General features: G+C 47.3%; 1 protein-coding gene across 2 annotated transcripts in view; it reads right to left on the reverse strand.

The window, feature by feature from the left end:
• Window positions 1-8,930, reverse strand: part of KHDRBS3 (KH RNA binding domain containing, signal transduction associated 3) — a 224,540-nt gene extending 215,610 nt beyond the window's left edge. For both annotated transcript variants that reach the window (XR_009865776.1, XM_062189443.1), the window contains exon 1: window positions 8,799-8,930. Coding sequence is in view for 1 of the 2 variants with exons in the window: in XM_062189443.1 (XP_062045427.1) it covers window positions 8,799-8,886 (88 nt within the window). In the remaining variant the exon portion in view is untranslated. The remainder of the gene's footprint in view (window positions 1-8,798) is intronic.
• Window positions 8,931-19,738: the final 10,808 nt, after the last annotated feature.

The raw sequence follows: 19,738 nt of genomic DNA on the forward strand, positions 1-19,738 counted from the left end.
ACTGGTCAGAAGACAAAAAAAAAAAAAAGCAAATAATCCACCACCATAATGACAGAAAACCAAGAGCTGAGGTATGAAATTAATCAGTAAAACAAACCTGTGATAATCAGAAACATACAAATGTCATGTTTCTTATTGATGTTATCAATTTATCTTAGTAACAACCAATGAGGGGGACATCCTTGCTGTGTGAAGATGAGAGGACAGCACCAGTTCAGAGAAGTAAAATAACCAGTCCACAATGCACTGTTTAGCAGTGTTAAATATTCACAGTTCAATTCAGCAGTCCAACAGCTACTAGTTGAATACATGAATAACATTTTTGAAGTCCTGTGGTCTGTTGATCCACTCTTCCGGCTGCTAAAACTACTAAACAACGGAATCATGGCTTTGTCCAACCTTGTTCCCACATCTGTTTTGTACCTGGTTCTGATCAAGCCCCCTAACTCACTCAAGTCAGCAGGCAACAGAAAGCAGGAGGAAGCAGGAATGTCCACACCAATTGACAAATCTTTTGTTACTACCTACATTTGTTTCCTTACACAAATCAAAGTGTGACTTAATCTACTCCAACGCAAATTAACTGAGAGGAAACCAAATTCCAAAACCAAAACCCAAAAGTCAGACTATCCCGACATCTTTGAAAAACGTTTTATGTCCAGTGCTTGTAGTATTTGTTCTTTAGGTCACAGTGTCTGTAAGTCAGCCACATGCCTTAGACAAGTTGCATGTCCTACTAATCCCCACCTCTCTATCAGTACGATGGGAACAACAAAGCTAACTTCACATGACAGTCACCAGATGAAGAAATGTGTGACAAGTGCCTACACACAATAGGCACATAGGAAATGGTGGCGACATAACTTGTGCTTACAAGTTACAGATTTCTGAAAATACTGGCTTTAAAGTATGTCTCTTAAGATACTATAAATATGAAAAAATCAGTGACAACACATGAAAAACAAAAGTAATGCAAGCTAAGAGATCAAGACTAATTTCAGTTATGAGTAACTACTGGTATTGATGAAAGCAGGTAACCTAGCTATATGGAGCACCACCTAGTGGAACAAAAGCAGAGCAGCAGCGGCATAAATAACAGAAGGAAAAATAATGACAATGAAAACTACCCTTCCCCTCTCTGTTATAATTTCTTGATAGGAGGTCAAACCAACAGTGATCTCAAGGACAAGATTTATATGAAAGACAGAGATCAAAAAAGCTACTCTTACATATTCATGCCCTTTATCTTACCAAGGAAAAACATCAATAACATGCTAGGAACACTTCTAAAATTCTTAAAATAGCAGCAGGGTCTGATTGGTGAAAAACTATGGAAATGTGAAAATTTATGGAAATTTATAGCTCACCAATTTAGACTAAAATCTCTTGTGCTTGTAGAGGCTGCTGAGTGTCTAGACATGCTTTAAGACACACAGTCATAAAACCGTTTATGGACGCATCATTGGTTAATTGAAGCTTCAGGTGCTGCATCTTGAATAACATAATAAAATCATAGCTGCTGCTAATTTGGTACACAGGATTAATGAAAGAAACTTCCTAAGGAACGAATGTCTCCTTCAATAGTTCTAGATTCATAAAAATAAAGTAAATCTAGTCACATAAAGATTACCCTAAGAAATGGAACTAGATGAGTTTGTGCTAAATTATTACTAATACTACTATTATTATTATTATCATAAACTCTATGTCTAGAAAGTAATGCCAGTGCACACACATCTCCCTCAGGCCAATCTATAAAAAAATAGTATGCAATATTTATCAAGTACCTTTATGTGTAGACACTATACTTATGTCTAAAACAGCAACCTTACAAATGCTGCCTAAGGTCCTCAAATTTAGATGGGGAAACTAAGGCTTTGAAAAATTAAGTAAGTTGTGCAGACTACAAAGGAACAACAGAAGTCACTGTGCACTTACACTCCACATAGGACCTCCGTCCTTAATGAGCTGTAATAAGAGAATCAACTGCAAATCTTGTTCTCACACTGTACTCTATGTTATGTGTGTGTGTGGGTGCAAACTGTTGAAATCTGTGCTTAACATGGAGTTAGCCCTCTGTATATAAAATCAAACTAATAATGAACCATAACAAAGAAGGAGATGGGAGACGGAGAGGGAGGTGGGATGGGAGTCGGAGTGGGAGGGTGGGTACGGGGGAAAGAACCCCTATATTCCTAAAGTTGTACCTATGAAAAGTGTATTCATTAAATAAAAATTTAAAGAATTATTAAAAATGCATACATTTCAAAAAAATTTTTAAAACAATTAAGTTGCACAGACTACAAAGCTGTCACCTCTACAATCACATGGTTAGTCCTTTATAGCCTGTCTCTTGTTAAATAACGCTACTTCACAATTAAATGATATCCACCAGATTCTCCATGCTGCCAGTGGTCATTAAGTTCCTCTCTGCCCCTCTGGATGGTATGCAGTCTGTGCTGCTCACCAGATCACCCATCCAATACCAGGTAGTTAATCTGAAGAGCTGCATGATCAAAATTCCCAAAGAAAAACAAACACAGTGAAAGCATCTTTCTCTGCAGGATGCTGACAGGAACTATGCTCAGTGTCCTGGCACTCCTCAGACAAGGATCTGCATCTTGGTTCATCATTTGCTAGCCCTGTGACCTTGGGCAAGTTAGTGACCTCCTGATCTGTTTTCCCAGCTGTAAAATAAGGTAAAATGATTTACTCTTTTGATTGTTAGAAGAATTAAATAAAGCAATATAAGTAAGTATAAAATCCGAAAAAAAAAAAACCTCTTGATAAGTAGTACCTACACAAGTATATTTAAATATGTTCCTCCCCCTGCCAGGCAGTCAAAACCATTACTTGCAGACGTACATTCTTGTATGTTCATGATATGTTTTTTCTCCTTTGTGCCTATTTTTAGATGAATTTCTAAGTATAACAAAGTGGAAATAAATCCTGATATATCTTCAATTGCTCCTGTAATAAATAAAACATTAAAATATAGAGTTCTGTGCCTTTAAGAAGTTCCTTCAAGACAGATCATTAACATGACTTTTACTTACTATCCATATGCAAAGTTTTCCTATTTGCTCTTCTACCACTAAAATATATACATAATTAAAAATCCTCACCTTGCTTGCCTGCTGAAGACTTAAAGATCGCTAGGCAGCACAGGAAAAAAAACGAGCTTGCCTTTTTTGATAAGACACACTTTCAGAAACCTCTTTTAAAGATGTGTCATGTCCAATGAAAATTTCTAATGAACTTCTATTATGGTTAAGCTTTTTATTTTAAAAACAATAATGTTGAGTTCTGTATTCTTAACTCCTTTCTTGATGTATCCTATCAGAACGCTGTAGACTTGATTTAGATTTCCAGCCTAACGTAAGCTGGGAATCTTGACTGGCCAAGTTACTGTACAGTTCTGAGCCTTGGAGTCCTCCTTTGAGAAAAATCAAAGGACTCAGGCAGTGGATAAAACAACCTACTTTACCAAGATAGTGTGGTGATGAGAAGTAATGGATGGAAGTACCTGGAACAGAAGGTAGCTTTCATTATAATCTCACACACTCACACACACACACACACACCTACCTCATATGCTAAGGACTGCTCTACTTCTACAATTTGGTAAGAAACATAAGCCACTCTATCTTCTCTCTCTGGGACTGGTGACTATAGGCAAAGGGGGTCTTTTGATAGCAAAGCTGTTGCTGGCACTCAATTTACTATTTCAATTGCCTCTGTAACTTTAGGCCCAGCCTTAGCATTTGAATTTGCAGTTTAACTCCTTCAGGTAAGAGAGTTTATTTGACATATGATAAGGGCCTCAAAAACTCTGGTTTTGATCTGTTATAAGATGTATTACTAGGAGTTTAGGGAGGGGTAATTGTATGTGTACTGGTTCAATAAAGTCCTCAAGAAAAAATAAAAGTAAACAAACATATGATTCAAGTGCATCTGACAAAACCTTCTCATTGTCTCCTAGGGAAAAATGCCTACTGTTCCAGGACATTTAAAGAGCACTGCGAGGTTCTGCTCGTTTAACACTGAGTTCCCTCAATAGGTGCCTCCATTGGTTTGTGCTGAGCTGTCAGAGACCTGCCCTATGCCCAGTGCAGGCAGGGGCTGTGAAGTAGCAATCATCAAAGCTTCCCTGACCTTTCAATTCCACATATTCTCTCTAATTTTCCTACTTTTGTGATCTTCAAGACCCCGAAACACAGACTGGAATTCCCAAGGGCTACATACCCAGAATTACGCTAGATGCCAAAGACACAGGGATGTAAGCCAAGGCCTTATGATTCTACCATAATAGTTAAGTACAGAGTGCTACAGGAGACCAGAAAGTGGGCATTCAAACTCATCTGGAGGAAGGGAAGTAGTCAAAGGAGATATTTTACGGCAGAAATTTGAATAGTGAAGTATAAAAATGGGTGTTGTATCATTTATCTTTCAACCCACCAGAGGCTAGAGAAGAACAAACTGTACACAGAGAGGCCAGGGTTTTCATTCTCCTTTAGTCATTAACTGACTACAGCAACTGAGTGTGACCAGTAATTGAACTATTTAGACCCCTAAGGGTAGGCAGGGCAAGGTGGAAAGAACAATGGATTCAGATAACAATAAAATCTGAACCTCTGCTGTGACATTTTGTAAGTACGGATCTTGGGCAAGTCACTTTAGTTGTCAGTCTTGGTTTGTACAACTGAAAAACTAGGTTAATAACCTCTTTACGTCTGTCTGCTCCCAGTATTAAGATTACAATCATGACCCAGCACAGAGAAGTGCTATGAAGATGTTCGTAAACTGACAATTAAATCTAAATCATCTAGTCATTAAATATTTCAGAGGGATAGCTTAGACAAATATGATGTTCCTTAGCAAACAAGACATCTCTGAATTTAAAACTCATTCCCAAATTAACAAAAAACAGGGACTGCTCAGGAGCAGACACAGTGTTCCCCCCCTCCACCTCCAGGACCCGGCTGGCATCCTAGATTCTCAACGTCCAAACACTACAACAGAACTCACAGTCACTACAGCACTGTGAATCACCACACACTAGATAAAACTCAGAAATGGTTTGTCTTTTAAAAAAAAAAAAAAAAAAAAAACAACGGAACAAAATTTTAAAACTGATAATCTGAAGGAAAACACTTAAAAACTAAACAACCACAACTCCACTACATGGGATGAATCATGCAGTGCAGCATAACGGCACCACAGCAAAACACAATTCTGCAACCTTCATGCTTACCGTCTCACCGTACAGGTCTGGCAAGCAAACGAAAAGCATTTTTCAAAAAGGAGTCCTCTGAAACAAAATTTTAAGTCACTGAGTTTTGTACAAAGAGATGTACATAAGGTGAAGTAGTGATCTCCCTTTATACATCTGTATTCCCCACATACATCCTAAGCAATACTAAGAATCTGAACATTTGAGGAATTGATATATGAAAAACATATATCTTGAAATACCAATAAACAACTGAATCAACTGCACACAAATACACCACCTTAAGTTGTGAATCCTTTGCTCCATTTCTTCTTGTAACCTACTACTAAATATAACTTGGCAGTGAACCAGCCACCAATCCGTACACTGTTATCAGATAATTAAACATACAGTGTTATGTAATCTTATTTAATGGTTACTTGTCTTGGATTGAAAACCATCCAAACTAATACTGGAGAACTGAGCTGAATTACAATGCATGAGACATTTCTAAAGATGTTTTCTAAAGAGTCAGCACATCCCTTACCAGCAAACATAATAAAAAACATGCAATACTACTTTCTTCTCTAATTAACCTCCTAGGCAAGACACTGCAATGTCAATGCATCCTACAGACACTTGGGGGCGGGGGCAGGGGACTGCTGGTAGAAAGAGGAGAGTATCAAAGGCTTTTCTTTGGTTCTCTTTTAACAGCAAGTAAACATTACCCATTACTTTTGTTAGAGAAACAAAATCAGTAGTTAGGAATGGGGAAAAGAACAAGTTATCCTCAGAAAACACAGATTAATGCCCTTCATGAAACCTTAAGTCTGGAAAAAGTATGTAAGCCAGCCCAAATCAGAAGAGTTCTCTCTTCAAGTCTTCCCAGCTCAAGCCTTTAAAGATTATCAGAAAGAAAAGAAAAAAGAAAAAAATACAAGTTGAATAATGTTTAAAAATACTAGATTTTAAAGAAAAGACTACACCTCATTTACAAACTGCTTTATTACTGTAATATGCTGGTTAAAATATTGGTCACAGGAGAGCTTTAATCCAAGCGTGCCTCTTGGCATGAGCATTAAAATCCTGTGAGATAAGTCTACCATGAACACTTGGTTTTTCAGAGACAAATGCCAGAATTAACTTTTGTTAAAGATATTGGTAAGTCTTCCTAAAGGACACATACTATTGCCCTTACACTAAGTCACCTGGAAACAATCCTATTAATTACTGTGATTTCCGCAGGCTTTCAGATTAGCATGTGAGCAGCATTTCCTGTCATCTTTTGCTGAAGGTATAAGCAGAGATTAAGAATGCCCTTAGAGACACAAGATCTGAGTTCAAATTAATTCTTGGTGGCCTGCAAAAGCTTGTAGAACTGAGGTGCTACCAGAAAAAAACACCAACACTTGCCTCACAAGGATACAAGCATGAGGATGGAATTGGGAAGGGTGTGCAATAAAGTGCCTGGGAGACTTTAATAAAATACTATTCAAACACAAGGCACTGTTAGCATTCGGGAATGTTATTCAGAAAATATTCCTATTACATGTCACTCTACAATAAAATAAAGGTTTCAGTGCTGACCCCTCATCATTGCACAATTCAGTGTAGAATGGGGATTCCAGGGCTGAGATTCAGAATCACCTCTGGAAAGCACAGCTTTCTTAGAGGCAGGTGGTAAAAACACAGCTAAGTAACAATAAAATACTTTCATACAGCCAATAGCAAGCCAATCTGGTCATCAGATTTAAAATGAAAGCTTTCTAACAATCATGCAAATTCAACTGAATCCATGATGTCTGAGAAAGATACTTGTAATTTTGAAGTTACATAACAGCACAATTAATATTTTCTATTAACAGGACTTTACATTCTGGGTGTCAGCCCCTTTTAGTCTGAAGTAACAAGTTAACAGTTACACACGCAGCTGAGTGGACCTCTGGCTTCCTTCACACGAGAGAAATGCTCCCAAGAGAATTTTTGATAAAAAAGGAAATCATCATCTAAAAATCACTAAATGGCAACATTTCCCCAACACTCCCCAGCATCTTTTTCAAGTAACTGGAAGCCATTAACAGTAGCAAAAACAGAAAAGTGGGAAAAAAGAATTTTCAGTGTATTAGCAACACAATACTACAGAAACATGGCACAGAAAATAATTCTGACTTTTAAAATGACAACTCATTAAACTTTTAAGTTTCCTTAATTCAGGGCAACGTAACTTGGATTCTGCTTCTTTATTAGGAAAAATGCACTTATTCCACAGTCCAGAATATTTCTAATGCTGCTGAACTCACCCAACGTACAAAGAAATTTCTTTCACAGATATGACAGCCTAGCAGGCAACAAAAGATACATGCAAATCACAGAGCAAGGAGTATAAACGGAACCGTAAAATGTTCTGAAGAACATGAGAATGAAACTTAATATTCTTTCTAATTTAGGCATGCATGCCCACTTCTTTTTCACAAACCCACTTCATCAAAAAATAAAAATAAGCTTGCAATTAAAATGGGGGAGCTCTGCAAACCTGCTCAACTATTCCAACGTGCTGAAACCTCGGGTTCGGGCAGAGTCTCCCCACCACCGCCACCAGCCCGCCGGGAGAGCTGGGTGCGCCGCGCAAACACCGGAGGTCCCTGTTTCAAACACAGCGACCTCGACACAAACGGAACATGTCTGCCTCATCTCTCACTTTCCGACCACGAGAGAGCCACGGTCAGCGCTAAGAGCAGCGGCCCGGACTTAACCAAGGAGCTGGACTCACAGCGACTCGCGCCAAAGGTAACCGATCCGACCAGGTATGTTTCTGCCATTTCGCAGGGCGAAGGCAGGCCGGGGGCCCGAACCCATCGTCCACTGAACGCACGGGAGGGGGCGAGGGCTGCTCCCTGGGAGGGAGGCTGCATTTACCGTCCACGCCAGCGGCTCATCCCGCAGCCAGAGGCTCGCCGTCCGGGTGTGCTGCCTCCAGGCAGCCCGTCCAGCGGCCGGCTGGGCGCGGGCGGCACGGCAGTGCCCTCCACCTGCCGGCCGCCCAGGAGGGCCACCACCCGGCGCTGCCCGGCCGGCGAGCGCCCTTCTGCGGGCCTCCCCCCGGTGCCCTCCCGACGCCCCACGGGCCAGCCCCCGAGGAGGGCAGCCGGCCCGGCCAGGGCCGCCGACCCCGGCCCCAGGGCAGCCGGGCCGCGCGGGGCCTGGGCTCCTCCCCCGGGACCCCCGCGGTCCTCCCCTCTCAGCCTCCGGACGCCCGACCGCGCGCCTCCTCCACGCAGCCCCGAACTTCACCGACAGCCCAGGCACCTGTTCCGGTCCCCGGCTCCGCACCGGGTCCCCCCTAGCTCCCCCATTTCCCTGCGGCTCGTCAGACCTACCGACCACCCACCCTGGACCCCGGGGTCCCCCGACGCCCGCCGTCCCCACTCGCAAGTTACCCCCGGGCGCCCCCAAGTCCCCAGAGACTCCCTTCAAGCCGCACCCCAGCGTCTCCCCAGGTCCCCTCGCGGGTCCCCGCCAGGCGTCCCGCAGCCGCCCGCCCCAACGGCCGCCGGCCGGCAGCTAACGGCCACCCGGCGCGCCTCACCTTGGTTCACCAGCCGCAGGGCGTGCGTGAAGGAAGGGTCCAGGGAGTCCTTCTCCGCCATCAGCTCCGGCAGGTACTTCTCCTCCATGCTCGGCGGCCGTCCGGGGCCCGGGATGCGAACCCGAGGCGCGCGGGCAGCAGCGGCGGCCCCGCAGCCCCCGACCCCGCCGGCGGCCCGGACCCCGGGGCCGGACGCCGCGGCGGCGGCCAAGCCGGGCGGGCGGCCGGGCGGCGGCAGCGGCGGCGCCACAGGGGCGGGAGCCGGCCGCTCAGCCCCGGTCCCCGGCGGCCGCGGCGGCCGGGACGCGGCTCCCGCGCTGCGGGCGGGCGCCGCTGCGGCCAGGCGGCCCCTCAGGCTGGCCCCGGCGGCGCGCTCGCACACCCCGAGGCAGTCCGCGGCGAGCCCCGCCAGCCGGCCCCGGCGCCCGGGAAGCTCCCGCGCCCGCACGCCGCGCACCGCCCCGCGCACTCTGAGCCGCCGCCGCCGCCGCCGCCGAGGGTCCAGCGCCTGCCGCCCCGCCCCGCCGCGCCGCGCCTGCGCGCTGGGCCCAACCGCCGCGGCGCGCGCCGCCTCGCGGGGCAGCTCCGGGCAGCGCCGGGCGGGCGCGGGCGCGGGCGCGGGGCGTGCGGGGGCGCCGGGCGCGGGCCGACTCCGCCAGCCAGGCCGGGGTAGGGGTGCGGGGGCGGGAGGCCCACGGCGCCATTGCCGCCGGGCTGGACGCCCACACCGGGAAACTGAGGCCGGGGGCGGCCCAGGGGCGCGCCCAAGGTCATCACCCAGCGTGCGGTCCCGGCGTGGGGGACAAGGGGTCGATCCCAAGTGGGCCCGGCCGCCGGCTCCTGCCAGCCCCGGGACTTGCCCAACTTAGGCGGCCTCGCTGCGCCCACCAAGCCTTCCTCGCGGAGCGCCGGCCTCCCGCGACCCCTGGCGCGAGGCCGGTTACGGAAAGGCTCGCGCCCTTCAGGGCCACTTTGTCTTCTCGGACTGGCGCGGGGTTGCCACGCTCTGGGCTGTGCCGGGTCCTGCATGCGTGAGCCGCCCGGGGGTGGGGGTGGCCTCTGGCCCGGGACTTTTCGCTGCCCAGAGGTCATTCCCAGAGAGAGCTGCGAGTCCGTGCTGGCCTCCGGCGCCGAGGGTCGGGCTGAGCTGGCGTTCTGTGAGGTGCTTCTTGGGGGCAGGGGTCCCCACCGCCTGGCGACTGGGCACCAGCGATGTTTGTAGAAGGAATAAGCCCGGGGCACGGCCCCTCCTCTGGACAGCGGCCAAAGCTCCAGGCTGCTCTGAAGTGCGCCCCCCCCCCCACTCCCAAACACCGGCACTGTCCCCTGCGCCACGGCCACACCGCCCGGGCCCGGTGGGGCTGAGACTCCCTGACCCGCCTGCTGTGTCTCCTCCTGGAAGAGGAAGTCGCCGCAGGAGGAGGGGGGCAGGTGTCTTCCGTCCAGGGAGATGACAGAGGAACCTTTTTTTCCTAAGGGGGTCTGGAGGATTAGGTATTTAGCCCCTGAGGAAGCTCCCTGAACCCAATAATGAATGCACAGCCCTTCTTTGTTTTGGAGTATTGTACTCTGTGCTGCTGCGCTCCGGGACACCTGGATCCCGGCTTCCCGCCGGCTCTAGCTCCAGGGCACGCATGGCAAACAGCAGCCCGTGGTAGCCCCACTGCTGGACCTGCTGGAGGACACGGGGCATCTCCCAGGAGACTGAGGACAGGGGCTGACACCCCTGCGCTCTGCCCCAGGGTCCTCCCTGCATCCCAGCTCCTCCCTGTGCCCCTTGGTTAGCTCAGCGCCTGTCTGAGTGTCCGAGCCTGCACCCCTGGAGGGCCTCTGGGGAAATGTTTACTGCTTTAACGGAGTAGGACAGAGGCACACCTCCAGCTAATGTTGCTGCTCACAGGACGTAGCTTCGGGCCTGTGAGGTGCGGCTTGTGGCGGAGGGGTACAGAGGGTGGCAGCTGAGATCCCAGGGGAGGAGAATGGGCACAGCTACTCAGCCGCCCCCACCCCCTGCTTTGAGCCCCTGATCTTAGACTCTCTGCTTGCTATCAACTTCCTCCTCTGCTCTTGTCATCCAGCAACAGCTCAAACCTGGAGTGGTCGCTGTGTTTATTAAGTGTTCTCTAAGTGCCAGGCAACATGCTAGTGGCTTTGCATTCGCTGCACTTCTTTCAGCACCCCGCAGGGAAGACTTCTCACCAGTCAGGAGCCAGCCAGAGGCTCAGAGCCATTTAATGCTTTACTTAGGGTCCCACAGCTGTGGGTGAGGGCTCCCAGCCCCACCTGTTTCTCTAATGAGTCCAATGTTCTGTCTCTCCTTTCCTGGTCCTGCGGCACACGCCCCTGGCGCTCTGTCCCGCCCTTCTCCAAGCAGTTGGCAGAGATGACCGGCCAGCAGCTGGGGAGGAGGGCTGTGCACCGGGAAGCTGACAGCCAAGGCACTGAATCTTCTGCGGCAGACCTCCTTCCTCCAAGTACCTTCCAAGAGGGCAGGTGCCCGGCTTTGTAAGTGCCCAAACCAGGTCCTCCAGGGAGGAGGGAGATGAATGTTTCAGTGAGATGCTCAGAAAATCGCCCCACCCTCCAACCTGGCTGAGCCATTGACTGTGGGGCTCCTCCCTGCATGCTGACGGTCTTCACGGGGGCACCATCCTGCAGGCACGAACCTTCAGATCCTACTGAAAATTAGAAAACCAGACCTTGGGGGAGGTGGTGATTTCTTGCATGCAGCTGCAGGCACTGGCCACACCCATGTCCTGGAGCTTCCAGGCTCAGGGCCTCCAGAGCATAGCAGTACTCACTGAGCAGATACTGTGTGCAGAGACTGCTCTAAGGACAGGGGTCATCCATGGACAAGACAGACTTCTCCAAGGCCACTTCAGGCCAGGGCCACGCAGCCTCCTGCACCATTTGTGTCTTCCCTGGAATGGAGCCCCTAAGTTACACTGAGGAACCCCAGCCACTGTTTCTCCTCTGGTCCAGTCCACAACTCACCTCTCTGCCCCAGCACCAAGAGGGTCCTTGCATAGCAGCCCTCACCCAATATCATTGATCCCTTTCAGGAAGCACAGCACAGTGGTCAGCAGCTGCAGCAGCAACCAGGATGACACTGTCTGAATCCCCACCCGTCCCCCCACCCACCCCTGCAGCAACACACATTGGGAAAGACAGAATCTTTTCTAGCTGGTCTTTATGCACTAACCGCAGACAGTCAGCCAGCATGGCAGCAACTCCATGTCACTGGAGAATATAGACAAAACATAGGGAGAGTGACCGTGAGGGCATTTCCATGTCTGTGCAGCACTGTTGCGTACCCTGCAAGCTTCTGGTTCCCCCTGTTCAGGACGATGAGCCCAATCCCAGGAACTCCAAGCCCTTGCTGCGCCATGAGTGGTGAAGACCAAATCTGAATGCTCCCAGGGACAGAGAGACCTGGCTGTAGCCCTGGGCTCTCCTGCTTGCCATGGGTGCCCCCAGCCCCAGGGAGAGAACAGCTGCCCGGCACTGACTCGCTGTCAGGGGCACTCGGCATGGATTCCAGCTTTTTGACTCACCGCTGCCCTGCTGCACTAGCCTTGCATGTGCCCCCGTTCATCCTGATCAGAACACATCAGGTCCTGGTCTTCTAGGGACCCCTTTACCCCACCACTGTCCTCAGAGCCAGCGGCCCTCCTCTGCCCCAGTGCCTTATCCAACCTGACCGTCAAGTCGCAGCAAGCTCTCACGTTCGCTGGTGATCCACTCCTGAAGTGCAGCCCCCTGCCAACCCTGCTCCCCAGCTGCCTCAGACACATGAGTTTGTCATGCAAGCCAGGCACCAAAAGATGGCACACCCTTACCTCGAAATCAGTCATTTATGTGTCAGGAGAAATACACCAAGAGTGTTCACTGTGATCCCTAACTCCAGTCAGTTACAGCAGGAATCACATTTTCCAAATGCTTGTGCAACTAGAACCGAAAAGATTTGAGCCTCAAGTGGGAAAGACAGAGAAACGCTTCAGAGTTGGGAGCCTGGGCAAAGCCCATGGTCCAAGATCAGGAGTGCCTTTGCTGAGGACTGACTGATCTGTCCGTGGTGCTCTGTTTTATTCAAACAATCTCTGAAAACTTTCTGCAGCCAATGTATAGTAACGTAGCTGGAAGGAAACTCAGAGGCCAGGTAGCTCACAAGACACTAGTTTTTAGAGATGAGGAAACTGTTGCCCAAAAGTTTAAGTGACCTAAAGATAGTAGCTGGAGAACTGGGCACACACGTGTACCCCCCCCCCCCCACACACACACTCCATTCCATCCAAGGCTGAGTGGAATCAATCCTTCCAGCCCAGTCACTTACATACCTGAAGACACCCAGCTTTTGGTCCCTGTGCCCTGTGAGTGTCACTATTTGGTGGAAAGAAAGCCCAGTTCCTCTTGCAGGCACTCCCTTCACCAGAGAAGGGAGCAGTCCTGATTTTGTTGCAACAGCTAAAAAGCCATAGGTATTGCACACACACCCCCTAGTGGTTACGTCTAGAGGTGCATGCCCCAGAAAGCACTGGGGTTGAGAATTCCTTGGTCTCCATGAAGAGCCCCCACCTCCCTACCCCGTAGGTATGTAGCTCCACTCCAGGAAGGAGAATAGTGAAATATGATCTTAGAGTGAAAAAGGAAGAAGGCAAAGAAAAACTGGAAAAGGATGGAAAAAGGGAGAAAAAGAGGGTAGAGAGAACAAAATGTAGAAAAAAAGTGAAAAGGACAGCGATCAAAAAACAAAGGAAAGCTTAAATGAGGGATGTTTCTCAGCGGCAAGTCTTGATACAGAAGAAAAGAGCAATGGAAAATAAGAAGACCAGGCATGCCCAGCAGGCTTCCCTGTAGCAGTCAGGCGGTGCAGACCAGCCAGGGAGGGAAAGAGGGGACACAGAACCCAAGATTTGACCTGCCTCACCAGCCTTGGCAATCTTTTCCAAGCCCCAATCTTTTTCTGTCTATTTCTGATCTTGTAAAGGGTAGCTAATAGCGGTTTTTCTCTACCCATTTTATTGAAATGTGATGAGAACAATGAAGATTTTCAGAGAAAAACCCCAGGAAAAAAAGTGCTTTGAGCTCTCGGATGGAACCATCATAGAAATGTGTTACATTGTTCTTCCTGATGCAGCAGCTGCCCTGCATCCTCCACTTCCTGGTCTAAAAGGTTATATGTGATGCGGGACTGCTGAAGTGCTCCTGGTATTTCAACAATGCATCAAGTTATCACCAGCTCTAGTGCTTTGTAAGACACTGTGATTTGAAAAGCGCCATTGAAATGTAAAACATTATTGCCAGGGTAGTAAAAATATCCGCATCCATCCCCTAACTCACTCTTTCTTGTCGAACCCATAGAGTACACACAAAACCATTCCATCCACATTAGCAGAGTTTGCTACAGTAACACCACACATATCTTAGTTTGGAAAAATAATCAGAAACAAAATATTCCTAGCAGTGTCAAGTTACCCTGGGTGTCTGAACAGCTACCGAGAGGGTGATGAAGTTTTCTGAGTTTGCTGCAGAAGTGAACACGTACCAGTCTCATAAAAACTCAAGCTTGTACTTTGTTTTCCTTGAGTTGGACATGAAGTGAAAAGCTTAACACAAATGGCTGTGGGAAAAGAACAGACATAAAATTGAAGCTGTGTACTCAGGAAACATCACTGAATCACAAGCACAAACCTGTTTTCAAAACAAAAGTGGACTTTTGTCGGTGACCAGGCTGCGAACTCCCTCAGTGTCTCTGTGGCTTCGTTCTTTGGATTCTCGAGAAGGTGGCACAAGCCTTGACATGGATCTCAGCCCCCTCTCTAACCTGTGTGGATTTATACCTAGGCAGTATATGATGCCTCAGCCTCCCTGCTTCTTGCTACCCAGGGAGAAAGGCAGGGCACCTGGTACACCTGGATAAGCCTCAGGTGACTGCTGGCATGTAGGACTGTCCCAGCCACTTCTATGAAGCCTTACCCCGAGAATCAATTCTTTCCCCATTTCCTATTCACACTGTTTGATAACTGATGTGCAAAGAAGCATCCACGGAGATGTACAAAACCATAGTGATCGGTGCCAGATTCTACATGATGATTTAGCCTTGAGCCTGTTGAGGTCTCTTTCCCCACCTGTGAAACGAGTCACAGCTGTCACTCTCCAAGGACAGTTACTTAAAGGTGGCCCTGAGCTCAGTGTATGTGTGGAGTTTTCTTAGCACAGAGCCTGGTACTCAGTGGGCCCAGAACAGGTAAAGCATCAGTAGAGCCACACTGCACAACAGAAATGGAATGTGAGCCACATGTGTATTCTCAAGATTTCCAAGCACTACAGCTGTTTCCAAGGGTTGTTTTGCAGCTTGGAAGTCTTGGGATATGACTGCCTGAGCCCTGGTCTCCTTAACTAGTTCCCTACTCCCCACTGAGCAGAAACAGGTATTCTGCCAAGCTCTGTGTCACCAACTCCTGACCTTTTAGTCTTGGAGAGTTACTTACAATCTAAGTCTTACAGTGGGACCAGTGATACCACCACTTCACAGGCCAGTCATGAGGATGAGGTTTGCCCAGCATGTAGGAAATGCCCAATAAATTATTATTCCAAATCTTCTATTATCATGTAACAATGAGCTTTATGAGTTGTTTTGTCTACACAGTTATTTGAAGTATTGGCCAGAATCATGGCAGGAGACAGATGGTGCACTTGAATTAGTCAATAAAGAGATTTTCATAAAGGGCCTATGTGCAAGTGTGTGGCAAAGGTAAATAGAGAGGAAAGAGGTCAGTTTTCTGGACCCCCAGCAGGAAACCTTGCCACCACTACACCTGGGGAGACAACGGGAACAAGCAGATTCCAGGACCTGTAACAGCTGTGGAGATTGGAGGAACCTCCAGCAGGGGCTGTGGCTGCAGAGAGCAGAAGTGTCCAGGAAGGTGCAGGGAGGCTAGACACGGGGTCCCACCCTCCTCCCCACTCCTGCAGGGGCCTCCCATTGGCTGTGTCCATTGGGAAACTCACCTGATGTGTCCCATAGAAGTCAGCCTCCTCAGGTAGAGAACAAGGTAGAAGAAGATGGAGAAGAGATGCAGATGGGGGAAAGGAGAATGACCAAACCATGTTACAAAGTGCTACAGTAAAAGATTTCACTTTAAATATATGGAACTGATCTCCTGGATTTCTACTTTGGTTAATTCTCTCTCTTGCTGGGAGGGATTTGGTATCCTCATTCATGTTGTGGGTACACATGACTTATGGGAGTCTAGAGACAGAGAGGCACAGGTTCTGTACTCACCCACCCAACACTCACAACCTGCCTCTCCTACTCACTGGGCACCTGACCTAGAGCAAGCTAACGTGACACTCTGAACTAAGCCCTCTCTCCAGTATCCTAGGAGGAGAGGCATTGACTCACAGAATACTTATGAATATTAAAGGAAGTATTACTTGTCTCCTATTGGCTATCTCATGGAAGCTGTGGGCATGATAGCTGAAAGTTCAGGTTCTCAAGACAGAATGTGTTTGTTCAAATCCCAGCTCCGCCATTCAAACTATGTTCATGGACTACTTAACCCTTTAGTTTCCATTTCCTCATCTATGAAATGAAGGAGAATTGTTCACCCTATTTAAGGTGATTGTGAGACTGAAATGACTCATGAGAGTGTATGGCACTTACCAACATTTAATGTCTCCCAACTTATAGGCACCCAGTTTTGCAATGGGCATTCTATATGAGGGAACTTCACAAAATCTCGTGGAAAATTGAATTCAATGATAGCTTTATTTTGTTGAAAAGAATTTTGAAATCTGTGAAACTTTTTGAAGATATATCATACATTCACAAGCTCATTCCTTCCTCTTTGCTTACTGTAAGCGATGTCTAGGGTGATCAGCACCAAGCACATGGACAGTGCTCCTTGCGCTTAGTCGAGAGGGTGTGAAAGAATTTCTTTATCCTGCTAGAAATACGATGAGCAAGGGTTTCGGGATCTGAACAGAAATGAGGGGTGTACCAGGGTCAACCCATTAGGGCTTCTGGTCTTCAGATGAAGGAAAGCACAGAAGCCACACTCCCATGTTTCTGCACAAGAAATAACTGGGTTTCATCCAAAGATAAGGCTGCTTAGTGTATGCATAGCAGCTCAGAAGAAATCTCGGGAGCCAGATTTTCTCTAGCTGTGAGACCTAGCACCAGGTACTTAAAATATGTACTTCAATTTCCTTGTTTGGAAAAGGATCACAGTGGCAACTACCTCACTGGGTTATTGTAAGAATGAAATTAAAATTTGAAATTGCTTAGAACAGGACCAGGCACCTAGTGAGTGCTTTATAATGATTTCTTAAGTAAACAGATCCTTATAAATAAATAATCTTGGTTCAGTAAACAAATTTTGTCACATCGATTTCCTTAGTGTTTGGTACTGGTCTGAGTCACCGTCCTCCCTTGGGTGCTGTGATCAAATAAGAACTGCATGTGTCTGTCCAGGAAAGAGCTAGAAAGGGCTTGAGTCAGCAAAATCAAGAAGCCATTCATTGACACAAGTCACTCAGATCCACTGTTTAGCATTCTGCAGCCTGAGAACAATTTGATCTTTTATCTCATAACAAAGCAAAGCCCTGCCAATACTTTTTGGTCATGGACCACAGAATTTACAGACTGGGGGGTGAGAGTCTTGATCACCTTTTACCAGTATGTATGTGTGACTTGCCCAAGTTATTGCACGTTTCTTTGAGCCTCCATTTTCTCATCTACAAAATGAGGATGATGATTCTAGCATCAAATAGTCCTACAGGCACACTGTAGTTGCTCAGTAAAGTAAGTGACTTCCTTCTATTTTTCATCTTTAAAAACAAGATTTATTTATTTATGTATTTGAAAGGCAGAGGTATAGGGAGAGAGGGAGAGGGAGTGGGAGAGAGAGAGAGATTGTTAATCCATTGGTTCATCTCCCAAGTGGCTTCAATGGCCAAGGCTGGGCCATGCTGAAGCTAGGAGCCTGGAACTCCATCTAGGTTCCCCATGTGGGTGCAGGGACCCAAGCATTTGAGCCATCTTCCATTTATTTCCCAAGCATATTAGCAGGAAGCTGGATCAGAAGTTGAACAGCGAAGACTCAAAGCAGCACCCACATGGGATACCAGTGATGGCAGTGGTGGCTTAACCCACTGTGCCATAATACCGCCCACCCTCTCCCTTTAATCTTCAAAAGTCTAGGAATAACAAGGAAATATAGGAAATAACTAGTTTGGGAAACTAAATTTCAGAGATGACATCAGTTAATGAAGTATCAGTAAGTTTGAAACCAAATGGTCAGAGGAGTTAGCTTTGGTTTATTTCCGAACAAGCCATGTACACTAGTGCTTCTTACCTGTGCTAATCAGAAAGAAGTCTACTGTTCTACTTGGAAGATAAGGGCTAATAGTTTATAGTCTGTACGAAGGCTGAAAGCCCCAAATCAGCTGGCCCCATTGTTTCAGCCCCTCTGAGGGCCTACTTGCAAATGGTATCAGGGCGGGGCAAGGGAGCAGGTCTTGATCTTTTATGACATCTCTTTCACAAGAACCAACAGGGCCCCATGAGAACTATGGTGACCCTTTCCAAGGACACTTACCCCTAGTGACCTAACCATGCCTTACGAGGCCCCACCTCTTCAGTGTCCCACCACAACATTGCCACCCTGGATACCGACCTTCCCGCACGAGAACTCAAATCACATTCCACACATAGCAGAAAACACATAGGCTTCACAGCCCATTTTTTAAAATTCCAAGATGTGTAATAACCTGTAACAAGTGACTTAACTTTTCCAAGCCTCGATTTCCTATGCTGTAAATACCTAACTTATGGAAAATTTGAGATGATGGGATATTATGCAGATAAATTGTGTGCACACAGAAAGAGCTTGGTAACTGATAACTGTCATCATCAGTACATGTCCTTTTTGAAGTAAAATTGGGCTTCTCATCCTGTCAAGCTGCATAAAGTAGGTAAAGGAAAAAAAAATCCACAGAAATTACTCTTGCACTGACTGTTTTCAAGATTTCTAGTATAAAACATTATACTTGAGAAACCAAAGCCACTGCTGTTGAGGAAGCTGTTAAATTCGAATGACACGAGGACACTTTACTTCAAGTAAAGCCCAAGCAGGTGTCCTAGCACTGGAGAAATCACTTTGCAATAGGCCTTTGAAAGTAGCTGGGTATTGGAGGCAGTTGTGGAGAGTGGTTGTTGTAGTCATTGAATAGTTTCTACAAGATGTCAAGTTTGCTCTTGTAACAGTTCCCTCAGATTAGCCTAAGGGCTCTTAAAACAAATGAATCCCTGATTAAAGGATTACTGTGGCCTTGCTTTGTGTTTGTTTCTTTGCCTTTCATGGAATTGTTGTCTATGCTCTTATGAAGAGTTGACCGCATCCCACCATCACATCCGTTTTCAGAGTTCTCTGTCTTATCAAACGGCCTCTCCACCATTCCAGAGACTCGACCTCTGCTGCCCTCAGCCCAACAGTGACTCAGGTCACCCCGACAGTGACTCTCCTGAGTGTATCTGGATTCCTCGCACTTCTCTCCACCACCACCCCCCCTTCTCCACATTCTTCTCACTGGGCTTGTGCTCGCTGGCCCCTCTCTTGACAGTTGTCCACACTGCACCAGCCTGACCTTTCCAAACGTAAATCTGGTCACTTCTTCATCGCTTAAAACCCTTCATGGCTCTCCAACACTGTTGGTTAAGGTGAGAATCAAATCCTTTATTTGGCTGGCAGGACTCTGTGGGGTTTGACCCAGATGCTCTGCCCATTTCTTCTAATATCACTCCAGACACAGAGTTCTCTGTGCTTGGAGGCCTGTGTTGTGAATGAATTGCATGAGTTCTCCAAAACCTACCATGGATCTCTTTTGCTCTGAGCATCAAAGCGCAACCTTCCTCTGGCTCTACTAATTTGCTTTCT

This window comes from Lepus europaeus, chromosome 4 (assembly GCF_033115175.1).
Source record: "Lepus europaeus isolate LE1 chromosome 4, mLepTim1.pri, whole genome shotgun sequence".
Taxonomy (NCBI): Eukaryota; Metazoa; Chordata; class Mammalia; order Lagomorpha; family Leporidae; genus Lepus; species Lepus europaeus.